At 34.2% G+C, this 14,248-nt stretch overlaps 3 protein-coding genes across 5 annotated transcripts; 1 reads left to right on the top strand and 2 right to left on the bottom strand.

The window, feature by feature from the left end:
- Positions 1 to 766: 766 nt before the first annotated feature.
- Positions 767 to 4,020, top strand: LOC121206214 (heat shock cognate protein 80). The gene is made up of 3 exons (XM_041076820.1): positions 767 to 1,092; positions 1,779 to 1,920; positions 2,024 to 4,020. The coding sequence occupies exons 1-3, from the start codon at positions 970 to 972 to the stop codon at positions 3,856 to 3,858; spliced, it is 2,100 nt and encodes a 699-aa protein (XP_040932754.1). The 5' UTR covers positions 767 to 969; the 3' UTR covers positions 3,859 to 4,020.
- Positions 4,021 to 5,268: 1,248 nt separating this feature from the next.
- On the bottom strand, positions 5,269 to 8,274 carry LOC107944618 (calcineurin B-like protein 3). Of its 3 annotated transcripts, none has more exons than XM_041076815.1 (10): positions 8,014 to 8,274; positions 7,310 to 7,372; positions 7,067 to 7,221; positions 6,825 to 6,907; positions 6,609 to 6,668; positions 6,395 to 6,503; positions 6,116 to 6,168; positions 5,944 to 6,024; positions 5,733 to 5,845; positions 5,269 to 5,617 (listed from the first exon to the last, which is right to left on the bottom strand). In XM_041076815.1, the coding sequence occupies exons 3-10, from the start codon at positions 7,188 to 7,190 to the stop codon at positions 5,560 to 5,562; spliced, it is 681 nt and encodes a 226-aa protein (XP_040932749.1). In that variant the 5' UTR covers positions 7,191 to 7,221; positions 7,310 to 7,372; positions 8,014 to 8,274; the 3' UTR covers positions 5,269 to 5,559. The 3 variants fall into 3 exon arrangements, with proteins under 3 accessions (XP_040932749.1, XP_040932746.1, XP_040932751.1); XM_041076812.1 differs by having other exon boundaries at positions 7,310 to 7,405; positions 8,014 to 8,159; XM_041076817.1 differs by lacking the exon at positions 8,014 to 8,274 and adding an exon at positions 7,930 to 7,993 and having other exon boundaries at positions 7,310 to 7,409.
- A 1,696-nt stretch (positions 8,275 to 9,970) lies between these two features.
- On the bottom strand, positions 9,971 to 13,564 carry LOC107944620 (farnesyl pyrophosphate synthase). Its single transcript, XM_041076810.1, has 12 exons — positions 13,173 to 13,564; positions 12,480 to 12,504; positions 12,278 to 12,393; positions 12,074 to 12,160; positions 11,792 to 11,908; positions 11,608 to 11,696; positions 11,459 to 11,510; positions 11,068 to 11,163; positions 10,798 to 10,842; positions 10,627 to 10,716; positions 10,462 to 10,533; positions 9,971 to 10,378 (listed from the first exon to the last, which is right to left on the bottom strand). The coding sequence occupies exons 1-12, from the start codon at positions 13,281 to 13,283 to the stop codon at positions 10,250 to 10,252; spliced, it is 1,029 nt and encodes a 342-aa protein (XP_040932744.1). The 5' UTR covers positions 13,284 to 13,564; the 3' UTR covers positions 9,971 to 10,249.
- Positions 13,565 to 14,248: the final 684 nt, after the last annotated feature.

The following is a 14,248-nucleotide window of genomic DNA, read 5'->3' as shown; positions in this document are numbered from 1 at the left end:
TTTCAATATTAAATATTTTCGAAATTCGATTGAACTTGCCAGTCAAACTGGGAATTGATTGGGTTAGCGGTCCGATGAGAGGTAAAAAATTGATTGCCCACAAACTGGTCTGGACTAGTTGATCTAAGGGTGTAAATGGAATACTGGTGTTTGGAAGCTACTTGAGTTCAACTAAAAAAAATTGAATTTGATTCGGTAATTATCAAGCTGAGCTCAAGCTCGAGCAACTTAAGCTATTGATCAAGCCCAATTCTAACTTAATAATACTTAATTCGAACGGCTTGTAAGCCTTATCGAACTTTTCATATTTTTATATCATTAAAATTACATTATTGACCTTAATATGTATTATTAGCTCTAAGTTTAATTATTGAGTCGAACTTGAATTAGAACTTGAGTACAAAAATTGGTAAATGAGCTTAATTGAGCTCAAGCTCGAATAGCTTGACTATATCTTGAGTCGAACTTGAGCTTAAAAATAAATGCTTGACCAAGATCGAGTTGAGTATCAAGCTTCAAATCTTGAGTTTAGCTCGACAGTAATTAAATTCAGCTCGGCTTGATTACACCTATATTAAACCGAGTTAAAAAATTAGTTAAATTAACAATTAAACCAATTTTAAACCTTTTTAAAATATTATAACTATACTGTAAGGTAAAAAAAAAAATTAAGCACGTCCCACTGCCTCAAACTCACCACCGCCACAAACCCACCTATGAGAAAATTTTCACATATTTAAACCTGCATAGTGAGAGAGAGAGAATAGAAAAAGTAAAACCCAAACGCACATCCCTCCAAAACTATTTGATAAAAATAGCAAAAGAGAAGCATCTAGAACGAACTCTTCTTCCTATAAAGTCTCGTTACAGGCGATTTCAAAAATCCCCCAACTTTAACCTAACCATTCGCTTCTGCTTCTGATATTTCTTTAGGTTGTGTTTGGTATCGTCATTTTAGATTTATCATCAATGGCGGAGACTGAAACGTTTGCCTTTCAAGCTGAGATCAATCAGCTTCTCAGCTTGATTATAAACACTTTCTACAGTAACAAGGAGATCTTTCTTCGTGAACTCATCAGCAATTCTTCCGATGTAAGCTTCTGGTTTTTTTTTGAGTACTTCTTTCTGCATTTTTTATGAATGATTTAACTAGTTTATGATTCTTTTTTTATGTAAAAGATCTTGCTCATTAATTTAAATACAGAAATTGTGGGGTCTTTTTTTATGCTTGTCATGTTCTGTTTTTGGAATAAAAATCTCTGTTTTATGAAATGAATACTGCTTGCTGTTAGTATGACATTGCAATCTTTTCTGGACTGCAAGAGAGTGAATTAACTTCTTATTTTTCATGAAGAGAGTCAAATAACTTAATAATCTTATTTTCTATGTTGCGTGGTTGGAATAAAAATCTTTGTTTTATGAAACTCAATTAAATTTGAGCCTTTTCTGGTTTGTATGACGGAAATGATTCATGTTTTGTGATTGGAATAAAAAATCTCTGTTTTATGAAACTCGATGAATCCTACTTGCTGTTAGTATGACATTTGGGTTTGTATGACTCTTAAGAGATTGAAATGAGAATGTATAACAAATGGTAATGAGCGAAATAATTTCTTATTTGTTATGTTTTGTAATGAAGATCTCTGTTTTGTGGAACTCAATGAGTTCTACTTGATGTTAGTATCATAGTTGAGTCTTGTTTAGTTCATGATGGTAATGAATGGGATTGGACTTCGTATTGGTTTTTAATTGTTTTAATATTGTAAATGTGCTTGTAGGCCTTAGACAAGATCAGATTTGAGTCTTTGACAGACAAGAGCAAGCTTGATGCTCAGCCAGAGTTGTTCATTCATATTGTGCCAGACAAGACTAATAACACCCTATCAATCATTGATAGTGGTGTTGGCATGACCAAGGCTGGTAAGTGATTTGTAATTTATTGATTACTTGTATATTTATTGGTGTATTGTTGTCTTTCAAGTAAAAAGAGGTGGTTAATGTGAATGCTCGTCTGGTTTTGCAGATTTGGTGAACAATTTGGGTACCATCGCAAGGTCTGGCACCAAGGAGTTCATGGAGGCATTGGCTGCTGGTGCAGATGTTAGTATGATCGGACAATTTGGTGTTGGTTTCTACTCAGCTTATTTGGTTGCTGAGAAAGTTGTTGTTACCACAAAGCACAATGACGATGAGCAGTATGTGTGGGAGTCTCAAGCTGGGGGTTCGTTCACTGTCACTAGGGATACCACTGGAGAGAGCATTGGTAGAGGTACTAAGATCACTCTTTTCTTGAAAGAGGATCAGCTTGAGTATCTTGAGGAGCGCCGACTCAAGGATTTGATTAAGAAACACTCTGAATTCATTAGCTATCCTATTTCTCTTTGGATTGAGAAGACAATTGAGAAAGAGATTTCTGATGATGAGGATGAGGAGGAAAAGAAGGATGAAGAAGGCAAAGTTGAGGATGTGGATGAGGAGAAGGAGAAGGAAGAAAAGAAAAAGAAGAAGATTAAGGAGGTGTCACATGAGTGGTCATTGGTTAACAAGCAGAAGCCTATTTGGATGAGGAAGCCAGAGGAAATTACCAAGGAGGAATATGCTGCTTTCTACAAGAGTCTTACAAATGACTGGGAAGAGCATTTGGCTGTCAAGCACTTTTCAGTTGAGGGGCAGCTTGAGTTCAAGGCTATCCTCTTTGTTCCTAAGAGGGCTCCTTTTGACCTCTTTGACACAAGGAAAAAGCCAAACAACATCAAGCTTTATGTCAGACGTGTCTTTATCATGGACAACTGTGAAGAGCTGATCCCTGAATTCCTTGGCTTTGTGAAGGGTATTGTTGACTCAGAGGACCTTCCTCTCAACATCTCGAGAGAAATGTTGCAGCAAAACAAGATCTTGAAGGTTATACGCAAGAACTTGGTGAAGAAGTGCATCGAGCTCTTCTTTGAAATTGCTGAGAACAAAGAAGATTACAACAAGTTCTATGAGGCTTTCTCGAAAAACCTCAAGCTTGGTATCCATGAGGACTCTCAAAACAGAAACAAGATTGCTGAATTGCTCCGGTATCACTCTACCAAGAGTGGTGATGAGATGACCAGCTTGAAGGACTATGTGACCAGAATGAAGGAGGGTCAGAATGACATCTATTACATCACTGGCGAGAGCAAAAAGGCTGTTGAGAACTCTCCCTTCCTTGAGAAGTTAAAGAAGAAGGGTTATGAGGTTCTCTTCATGGTTGATGCTATCGATGAGTATGCAGTTGGTCAGCTCAAGGAATTTGAGGGCAAAAAGCTTGTGTCTGCAACCAAAGAAGGTTTGAAACTTGACGAGAGCGAAGATGAGAAGAAAAAGAAGGAAGCTTTGAAGGAAAAGTTCGAGGGTCTCTGCAAGGTTATCAAGGATGTATTAGGTGACAAGGTTGAAAAGGTTATAGTATCTGACCGTGTGGTTGATTCTCCTTGCTGTTTGGTCACTGGCGAGTATGGTTGGACTGCCAACATGGAGAGAATCATGAAGGCCCAAGCTTTGAGGGATAACAGTATGGCAGGATACATGTCAAGCAAGAAGACGATGGAGATCAACCCCGAGAATCCCATCATGGAAGAGCTGAGAAAGAGAGCTGATACTGACAAGAATGACAAGTCTGTGAAGGACCTTGTTCTGCTCCTCTTTGAGACTGCTCTCCTCACCTCTGGCTTCAGCCTTGATGATCCAAACACCTTCGGCAACAGAATTCACAGGATGTTGAAACTTGGGTTGAGCATCGACGAGGATGCTGGTGATGCAGATGCTGATGCTGACATGCCCCCATTGGAGGATGCAGATGCCGAGGGCAGCAAGATGGAGGAAGTTGACTAAAATCTTAACCATTATTTTGATGCCAACATTCACTAGTATGATCTCTAATTTTGAACGTTCCCTTAGCTTTAATGGTTTTGCAACCGACAGAGGTTTTGGTTATTTTGTCAAACTCTTAAAATGTAGTTTGTTTCTGGAATATATTATATGGCTCTTTTAGTATTTTGCTAATACTAGACATTCTGTTCAACACAAAACATATATGCGCACAGATCAAAGATCCCACGTTTGACGATTCTATGCCAATGGACATTACAAGGATTCTAAATGAAAAGACAACATCAACTTTATCCAATTAAGTTTTTGTTTCTTGAACTCAATGTATTTTTTAGGGTGAAAGTGTAAATTTGTCGTGTGGGGTAAATTTACCACTTGTTTATATGTGATTAAATTTTGCTAGGTATTTGATCTTTAATGATTTAAAAACAAATCTAACTAGAAATTATTTTTTCAAATATTTTATTTCAATATTTAATTATAAGTGAATTTATAAAATATTTTTAAAAATAACAAAATTAGTGAAGAAATACTTGAAAATTTTTTTAAAAAAATTATTTTTTATGAAATAACTGTTTTATTCATTTTTAGTGATATATTATTGTTATTTAGTTTTTAAAACAAAATATTAAAAGTAATTTTTTAATTTTATTTTGTCATCAAATCATCTTAAATTAAAATTGAATAGCAAAATTCAATCAAAACTCAAAACTTCAGTAACAAAATTCAATGGAATAAAAGTAAAAATATAAAATTATAGAATTAACTCAAAAATATAATTGTAAATGTTAATCAAAATAAAATATAGTGCACTTAAAAAGAATATATTTTATTAGTTAGAAAAGACTTGATCTAAAAAATTTTTATTTAAAAAATTTGCATTCCTCAATATTCGGTTCTCTTTGTATATATAATGATGATGGTAATTACTTAGTCCAACAAAGTGTACTAATCATTCACAACTAGATGTACCAAAAAAACACGCAACTAGAGTCATAATTTAAGATGATAAATGACGATAAGGTTTTTGTTTAGTTTTTGAAAATATTTTTATTTTTATTTTTATTTTTTGAGAATTTAAATTTGATAAATAAAAATACAATATTATATTCAAGAATGGAATTTCATAGAACTTAGAATAACATGTTAACTTGAAGAAAAACTAGAATCACATGAAAACTAAACATTTTTCACATATTGAGATTGAACCAAAGTTAATAAACCTTGTTAAAGAGCCTGCTTGCTGCAGTGAAATTAATTTTGCATGCTCTTATCCTGTGTTACCATGGGTGTTGTCCTTGTCATAGCCTCATTTTGTTATGGATACACTGAAACCACCACCACCATTTTTGCAATTAAAACACAAGGGTGAATTCCCACTGATCTGTTTATTTATCATATTCTAAGCTCTGATTTAAAAATAAAAAACCAAAGGGAGCATCACTTTTTACATTGCAATACCATAGTGAAAAATACAACCTAAATATTTCAGCACGTCTGGAAGTACCAATTATCCAATAACACTGACAAGAAGAAGAAAAAGAAGATGACGATTGTTCAACTGTTGAATTTAGACCCACACTAGGAATTGTTTTTAACCAATAAACCAGAATATCACATACACTAGCTCTTGGGGCATTCATATTTGAAACCACCTAGAATGAAACAAGCCGGTCTATGGAAGCTTGAATCGAATTGCTGATCTCAGGTATCATCAACTTGAGAGTGGAAAACAAAGCTTGGGAACGTTGTGGTGATGTCCCTGCTCATGTAAAACAAACAATAACAGTTCAAAGTGAGCACATATAGCTAGCAGCAAGTATTTTATGGTTATTCAGCAGCCAATTGTGTTCCATGATAGTGTGTGTAGAACTCACTTAAGGTATTGCAGGGTCATATTTTTCAGAAGGGATGGATGTCGCAAAACAAGGCTTCTCCACTCTTCCTTGTCGATCCTCCCGTCATGTTTTGTATCAGCTTCCTCAAAGGTCTGTTGAAAAGCTCCAAAACTTAACATGTAAAAACTAGAAACGAGATAATGAAAATTACAAGAGATATGACTTCAACTAAATCAGATTTAGTGATCACCTTGTCAATTATACTTTCTATAACATCATCTGAAAGGTTCATGCCAGATTCAGCTAGGGTAGCCACTACCATTTGCTTCACCTATATACAATATATATATAATTATAATATGAGCTTAAAACAGAACAAATGTAGAATACACAAGATCAAAATAAAAAAGAGTAACACTTACCTCCTGCCTCTCAATAAAACCTTGCTGCTTGAGATCGTATAGTTGAAAAGAGACTGCAAAAGGGTATTAAAGTGAATTATGATGGACAAAGTATACACAGATAGATAATTGAAACTTAAAAAGATAGTTTAGACACATCATCGATGCACAAAAGTCCATAATTCCATTTCCATGCCAGTCATTTAAATCCAACTACTATGTTAACATGATTATGACTTACAGCAAGAGAGGTAAACAGAGAGACAAAGTATACAGATAACTTAAATATTTAACACATACAATCAATCTTATCGTCAATGGGCGCATTTGGATGGAAGACAGAGAGAGCACGAGCAAACTCTTCGAAACCTAGAATTCCATTATGCTTTGTATCAAACAAGTCAAATACCTGCAGTGAAATCAGAAATATATTGACAGCAACTCAGGCAATATGCTAACAAGCATTATTCTATCAAGGATGGGGACAATATTAATTAACATTAGATAAAAATACCCGATCAGCAAACAAACTCTCCTTTTTGTTTGTTTTGAATAACGCCAATTGGAACTCCTCCTGTCAAATAGTAATATAAATAAACTTAAATACTACAAAGATGAGATGGAAAGAACCAACTCAAGATGAGGAGTGATCATCAAGCCGAAAAACTTGACAAACAAAACAAAAGATATCACTTATATAACAAAATGAGAACTATGAAAAAACAAAGACCTTGTTGATCAGCCCATCATCTATAACAGCACTGCTTATCTTCTTGAAAAGCTCATAAAGTGCTTCTATTTCACTTACACTAACTGCATGAAGATGAGCAAAATGAAAATTCAGTAGGACTCAAAAACTAAAATAACACAGGCAAAGTCTGAACAAATGTTAAATCAAGCAAAATCATTGATTTTATCACATAAGCAATATAAAAAAACGATTTAAAAAGAAAAGAAAAAATGATAACATACAAACGGTCTCTCTTGCAAGAAGTTCTGGATCAACAAGACCTCTTGATTGCTTGTACAAATCAATATCACAGCATTGCAGCACTGAAGCAAATAAATGCTTCAATCCGTCTATGCACTGCAACATGGTATTCTCTTCACATCAATACACTCCATACCTAGGCAACAGCAAAAGAGACCAGAAATCCCATTCATGTCATTCTTTCCATACACTCGGTCACTCTAAAGGCAAACAACAGGACTAACCTTTTAACCATTTCCTGATTCTGCTGACTGAAGACCAAATATTGGAGTCGGAATTTGACAAAGCTGGAGACCTCAAACTCAAAGTCAAATCAGTATCTGTCTTATAAAATCAAACCATGATATTAACCTTTTAACCTACTTGAATTTTCTTTTGTCCTAACAGTTTTAAAAGCATTCTATAATTGTTTCCCCTTTCTTATCTTTTGTGCATGGAGGAACAAATAAAGAATTAACTCCTCCTTGTCTATTTCTCATACACGGAGATCAACAAAATACAATCAGGCAACGCATACAGCAATATTTTTGCTAACATCCATTCTACAAAATTAAGGGTGACCACAAATCACCAATATTTGCTAACATCCATTCCAGCGTTGCTGTATAAAACAGATAATCTAATAAAGAGAAGTGGTTCAAAATCAAATACCCATAAAATCAAACACATCAAAAGGCCCAATTCAAACACAAGATTATTAACTCCACCACAAATTGAACCTGATCAGGATCCAATCTAATCAATTCCACAAAAACACAAAATTCATTTAAAAGAATATACAAACAAACCGAATTGCCAACTTAATAGATCTATTGAAGCATAGAAAATAATAAAAACTACCTACTTTAATCTCACATAGATTCAAAAAGGTTTCTTTTGAATTATTATCGGGGAACAAACGAATATATGAAAACAAAAATGTTATTACCTTTTGTTAAGAAGAGAGTGCTTAGGGGTAGTATATAAAAGCTATGAAACCGGCGGTGAGTTTAAAGTGAAGGTGGTGATAACAGGGGGTGGAACGGAAGTGGAGATTTCAATAATTTATATGCAGACATGAAAAAACAATAATTTTTTGAATTAATTAATTAAAAATATGACATCATAAATAAATAAAATTAGTGAATTTCGATGGAACGTGTCACGTGACGCTGATACTTTGATAGGAAAGGTTACGGTTTGGTTTGACAAGAAGGGAACTTTTACGTTTTTCATTTCTTTTATTATTATAATTTTTTTTGGTATATTTTATGTTTATAAAATTAATTTTATTCCTAAAAAATATGGGGTTAGATTACTATAATAATTATATTATTTGTTTATCTAAAATTTGATATAGTGGTTAAAAAATCACCAAGAAAATCACATTACATCTTATTTTTTAAAATATTAATTAAAATGCATCATAATTTTTTAATATAACTTGTAAAATTAAAAAAAAAAATTGGGTTTTGTTTTTTTAAATATATCAAAAGAAAATTTTAGTGGATATTCAATTTTACTCTATCTTATTCTGCTACTTAATTTTTTTTATTCAGATTCTGTATAACATAGAATTTTCTTCTGGGGTATAAATCAGAGAATAAAATAAAGCAAGCACAACTATCAGTGTTGAAAATGATACAATAAGAAATTAATGTCAGTGTGAACAAAGCTTATGTTTATTTAATTGAAAAAATATATAGTATAACAGTAATTTGATTCCATGTAATATAAACAGGCTTTTAAGGGGGTACATTTGAGGAGAGATTACATATACAAATTGGAACACAAGTTGAAGGAAGCAGTGCAAGTGGTGAAGATCGGTGGGGTTAGTGGTCATGGAGCATGTTAAGGTTGGAACCCACGGAACTAGGCCTTGGCATGTTTGAAACTCTATGGTAACGGCACCTGAAGGAGCCGACGTGGGTGGTGGGGGAGCAGAGGCAGCTGGACCTTACCCCTGCTGTCATTGCTGCTTTGCCTGCCCTTGGTGACACGTGATGCACCGTTGGATGCCTCTTTATTTCCTCCAAGTTCATCTCTGTCAGGTTTAGCTGCTGCTTCTTTAGCTCCATTTTTGGAGGGTTTGCTTCCTCATCTTTTTCGCCCATGCCTTTCCCTTTTGTTTTCATCCATAACAAATACATATATACATACATGTCAACGAATTAACAACAATGCATCTCATGCACATTCTTTTCTTTACCTATATACAAGTTTCATAAAGTTTTATCTATCTTCACGTATTTAAATCCATATTTTTTCCACATTTTTATATATAGATCTGACTTTTGTGCATGATTATCTAAATTTAAGTTCATAAAAACAACAAAAAAAAAACTCGATTTAACAAGTCAAATCCAAAATTTATATGATAGGTGGAAAACATGCAAATTTCCCAATATATCCCTACATCAAAACACTTGAAGTAAAGAGATGAAAACACAAAAAAGAAGAGCCTTGATAACCTTTGATGATAAGAAAGAAAATTAGGAAGAAGTGTCGTCCACTGCAGCTTCTTCAAGCTTTGTTTTTGTTAGAAATGGGGAGTCGGAATTGAATTACAGTGTATCATCAACTTGATGATCCAACACAAAAACAAAATGAAGTAATGATTAGAATGGAGAAATAGAATAAAAAATAGTTAATTTTTTTTCCCTTTTTTTCTAAAAATTGGTATTGGTTTTCCGTAGCCACATGTGGTTTACTCCCTATCAATAATTTCTTTTTCTAACCACTTTTTTCTAAATTTTGCCTTCCTCGATTTAATTATAAATTTTAGTAATTACTCCACACACCACCACTCCCTAGAATTTGTCATCTAAATCTATTTAATCCAAGCGGTATAGCATATGTACCTATAAAGGCCTATGCCATGATGGTTGGTCCAAGTTCAAGCTTAATTAAGGTACTAAAATGACACATGGGATATCAATTTCATAGCACACAACACAAGTTTTACGAAGTATCACCTGCAAGATACAAATGCTTCATGGTTGTAATAACTATTATTCATTGTTTAACTACCATCTAACCCTCTATTTTTCACTACAACTCTCGAGAGATTCATCATGTGACTACATCATTAGCTATTTATTCCCCTCTAATAGTATAATATCAACACTAAATATATTAGAACTACATAGTCTCCCGTGTTTATTCTCTCTGCTTTGTTTAAGTTTCTATTTTTGCCTCTTGTATATCTTTGCCAGAAAAGATTTCAACACCGCTTGTACTGCTTTGCTTGGATGACCCTCGATTTGTTTCATTATCTTCTCGTAACTCTTGCTCTCGTACTCCTCAAACGCACCCTACAAGTAGGAGTACCACCTATCTGTCAACCAAACAAATATCCCAGCTAATGAATGCAAAAGTAGATTGCACCAGGACAAACCTGAACATCCAGAGTTTGATATAGCTCTTTCACTTTGGCAACACATACTCGATCATCTTTTCCATAGTTCTCCTAAAGATCAAACACATATCGTTAAAGCAAGTCAGGACTATAACTGTTGTATATAATATATATGATATTATCAGAGGTGTATTTCCTGCTTACATATAACAACTTCCTTTGCTCCTCATTAGCACGTTCCAGAGCTTTTACTACCAACCAAGAGCACTTGAAGTCTTCGATATCAGTTCCGACCTAATGGAGAAGAAAAACAGTAGTCAAACCAATTGCATTACCAGATACAGATATCCATATTAGCACAGCCTTGATACTCACCTTGCCAATTACCTCGGGATCACCAAAACAATCTAGAAAATCATCCTGTAAAATGAAAAATTCGTTAGGAAAATACCTAAAAATAATAGATGTTTGCTTACCTAATAGTTGACAGAGATACTCCACCAACAAAAGAAATTGGTTTTAGGAAGTTCCTTTCTAAAGCGACTACAAATGTACCGAGTTTTAGTTTTTTGGTATCAGAAGTTCCTCATATCTCAAGCTGTCAAATTAACTTACAGGAAATCTAGTCTCGAAATTAGTAGTCACCTGTACTTGAAAATAGGTCCCCATTTCAACAAGGACATTCTTCACATCAGAATGATTGTCAAGATTCTCCCCTGCCATAAGCAATGCACATGCAACCTGGTTCATGTGGAGAAAAAAGAAGCAATCAAAGCAGATTAAACATATCGTGATAGAAAACTGTACTTTTTAGTCAGTAGCAGTTATTACTTGTTGAAAAATATGGAAGCAGTGTTTGATCCAATGTAATGACAATAGATACGAGGTTAAATGCTTAAAAAAATGAATGATCAAGATGTACACTAGAAGCAAGAAGCAAGATTGAATGATCATTGATGGCATTACAATTTGGTTTGTCACAGTGGGGTTGCAAATCTTTGGGGAAAAAATTTGACTTGTAACATAGAATACTCACTGGGAGGTAAAATGAGTAATAAGCCGTCTTATACTGAACAATCTTGCGGTGACTGCATGAAACATGCCGTTTGATATGTTAGAAGTGCTAAAAAGAATACCCTCGAGCTTAAGTTACATTTAATGCAACAATTTCAAATACTGTCTTACATTGACAATGAGTACTTTGATAGGTCTTTCTCTCCTTGAAGTGTGGTAATTAAGTCTATCATTTGACCCGAGGCTGTTTGAAATTCCACCTAAATAAAAATAGTTCAGATACACCAGCAGCACCTGATTATATCAAATGCGAGTGAACATCGGCAGTCTGCAGTCAGTGCAACAACAAACTCACCTCATTGAATAAATCTAGTAAATATACATAATAAGGCTTTCCTCTAAAGTGCTTCTTGAGAATTCTGAAGATTTGGTTTCGCAGAATTAAGGCATCACTGATAGCAATCATCCCAACCTACAATGAAACTTTCAGACGTTAGAATTTCCATAGTGCTGAGAAAGCCAACTCCATAGACAGACTCAACTGGTTTGCAAACTGATTTATCCCCAGAAAGCACAAAGGAACAAACAAGATTGTGTTGTAATGTTAGGAAGGGAAGGTCATTCTTTGTTAAGTTACCTGAGGAAGCCTGAACCAACATGGATGACCTCTGCGTGTGTGAGAGCCATCCATGATATCATCGAGAACAAGAAAGTATGCTTGAAGCTGTTCAATGTTAAGAAAAAAAGTCAATTCCAGTAGAACAAAAGTGAAACAACTGTTGCAACTATTGATGAGAATGAGGAAAAATAACAGTAAAGGTTATGTATCCTTAAGGCATACCCATTCAATGCACCAACCAAGGGCACATGCAAGAAAAAATTCATCATCACTCAGCTCTTTCCCTTCTTTCAACAAATTGTAGCTATCAATGACAGACAACCCTCTGTTCAGCTTTCCTGCCAACAATAAAATCATTGAACACCCTTAATAAAGATACTGGTCGCTTATCGATTTTTATTCTGAACTGTGACAGACTTCATACCTCCAGGAACATTGTAATCTAGCATCTGCAGCAAAAGGAGAAACAGGCTATCAGGATTTTCAATTATTCATAAGATACTACTCAAAGAAAGGAGAGGGATGACAACAAGTCCTGAAACAGAAATTATTTAAAGCTTATAAGATCAAATTAACTAATGGGACAGATACACTTCCAATTGCTGGTTCATTACAAGTTTTATTTAAAATCAAAGTTTAATAGTTACAATAAATAAATAAATAAAATCTAGCAGGCCCTGGTAAATTTTCAACAATCAGCTTATGAATTCACAGTTGAAATAATCATGTATTTTCAAATCAAAACCATTTCTTTTTTTCTTTTTGTGTCCATACAAACATCTCAACCTTCCGGGACTAACAAATGATTCACCAATAGCTCCAATCAAACAACTTGATAAACTTTCCAAAATCTTACACACACACACACACACTTTTGACACTTATATGCAGAATTACTGCTGCTCCTGCTACCTAGGAACACCAAATTCAAAGTTTATGCAATAAAAAATAAAAAATAAAAAAAGAAGAAGAAAGCCTTAGTACCTAATCTTTGAAACCAAGAGTATCGAAACAATTAACCCCAGAAAGTGTTCAGCCTTTAGACTAAAGAACAAGAAGAGCCCAATATAAAACAATTCACAACAAAGAAATCAACAAGAGAGAGAGAGGGAATTACACGCTCAACCCATTGGCGAGAATTATCAGTAAACTCAAAAGCTGGGTCATCAAGAAGCTCTGATTTAAGTGCAGAGTAGACCTCCAGAAACTTGGGTTTTATGTCACTCATGTCTGGGTTTTTCCCTCTTCGTTATTTCATATGAAGAAACCACAAAGAGAGACAGCATAAACTACACTAAAGTGAATTGAAAGGTTTATATATATATGAGGGTGGTGGTGTTATAATAAAGGAAAAGGAAGTGGAAAATAACTTGAATAAGGCATGGAAATACGGTTGGCGTGGGAAGAAAAAATGGCAGTGGCTGCATTTTCTAAGTAGGCACTAGATATTTTACCTTCCACTCCACATTCATTCTCGTTTCTGTCAAAACAAATGTTATGTCTCAGATTCTGCCGCAATTGTGGACCCATTTTCTTTTATTTAATCTAAGAACAACCAAGTCTCCCCGAATCCTCCTTAATTTCTGGCCCAAACCCAAAATTTCTCAGCACTCCAAATCTATTGAAGCAATAGTTAGCATGTAGCAATCACATGTTTTATTATTATTTTTATTATTTTTATTATTTTATTATTATTATTATTATTATTATTTGGATGTAATGATGTAACTTAGTTATATTCTAACTAAGTTTGTTAGTGGTAGTAGGTGGTGATTTATTTTAAGTGGATGTAATGATGAAACTTAGTTGTATTCCAACTAAGTTTGTTAGTGGTAGTAGGTGGTGATTTATTTTAAGTGGATGTAATGATGAAACTTAGTTGTATTCCAACTAAGTTGTCAAGTTGTAAGCTTGTATAAATAGGCTTTATGCCATTTTAAAAAAAATGAATGAATTCAATCAAGATTTCATCCATATACTCTCTATTTTAGCTTTGCTTAAAATTTATTTCATTTTTCTTCTTTGTTTCTGCTGCAAGTCTCGATTCTTGCTCGGCAAGCTTTTTGTTGAACCTTGCTATTTGTTGCACTTAGCTCCAACAATTGGTATCAAGAGCCTATTTCTTAAGGGATCTGTTATACAAATTCATGGCTTCATCAAGCTTTTCACCAGCTGCACCTCAAGTCTTCAATG

This window comes from Gossypium hirsutum, chromosome A01, assembly GCF_007990345.1.
Source record: "Gossypium hirsutum isolate 1008001.06 chromosome A01, Gossypium_hirsutum_v2.1, whole genome shotgun sequence".
Classification (NCBI taxonomy): Eukaryota; Viridiplantae; Streptophyta; class Magnoliopsida; order Malvales; family Malvaceae; genus Gossypium; species Gossypium hirsutum.
The sequence above is the reverse complement of the archived record's forward strand: the minus strand, read 5'-3'. Positions and strand labels throughout refer to the sequence as shown.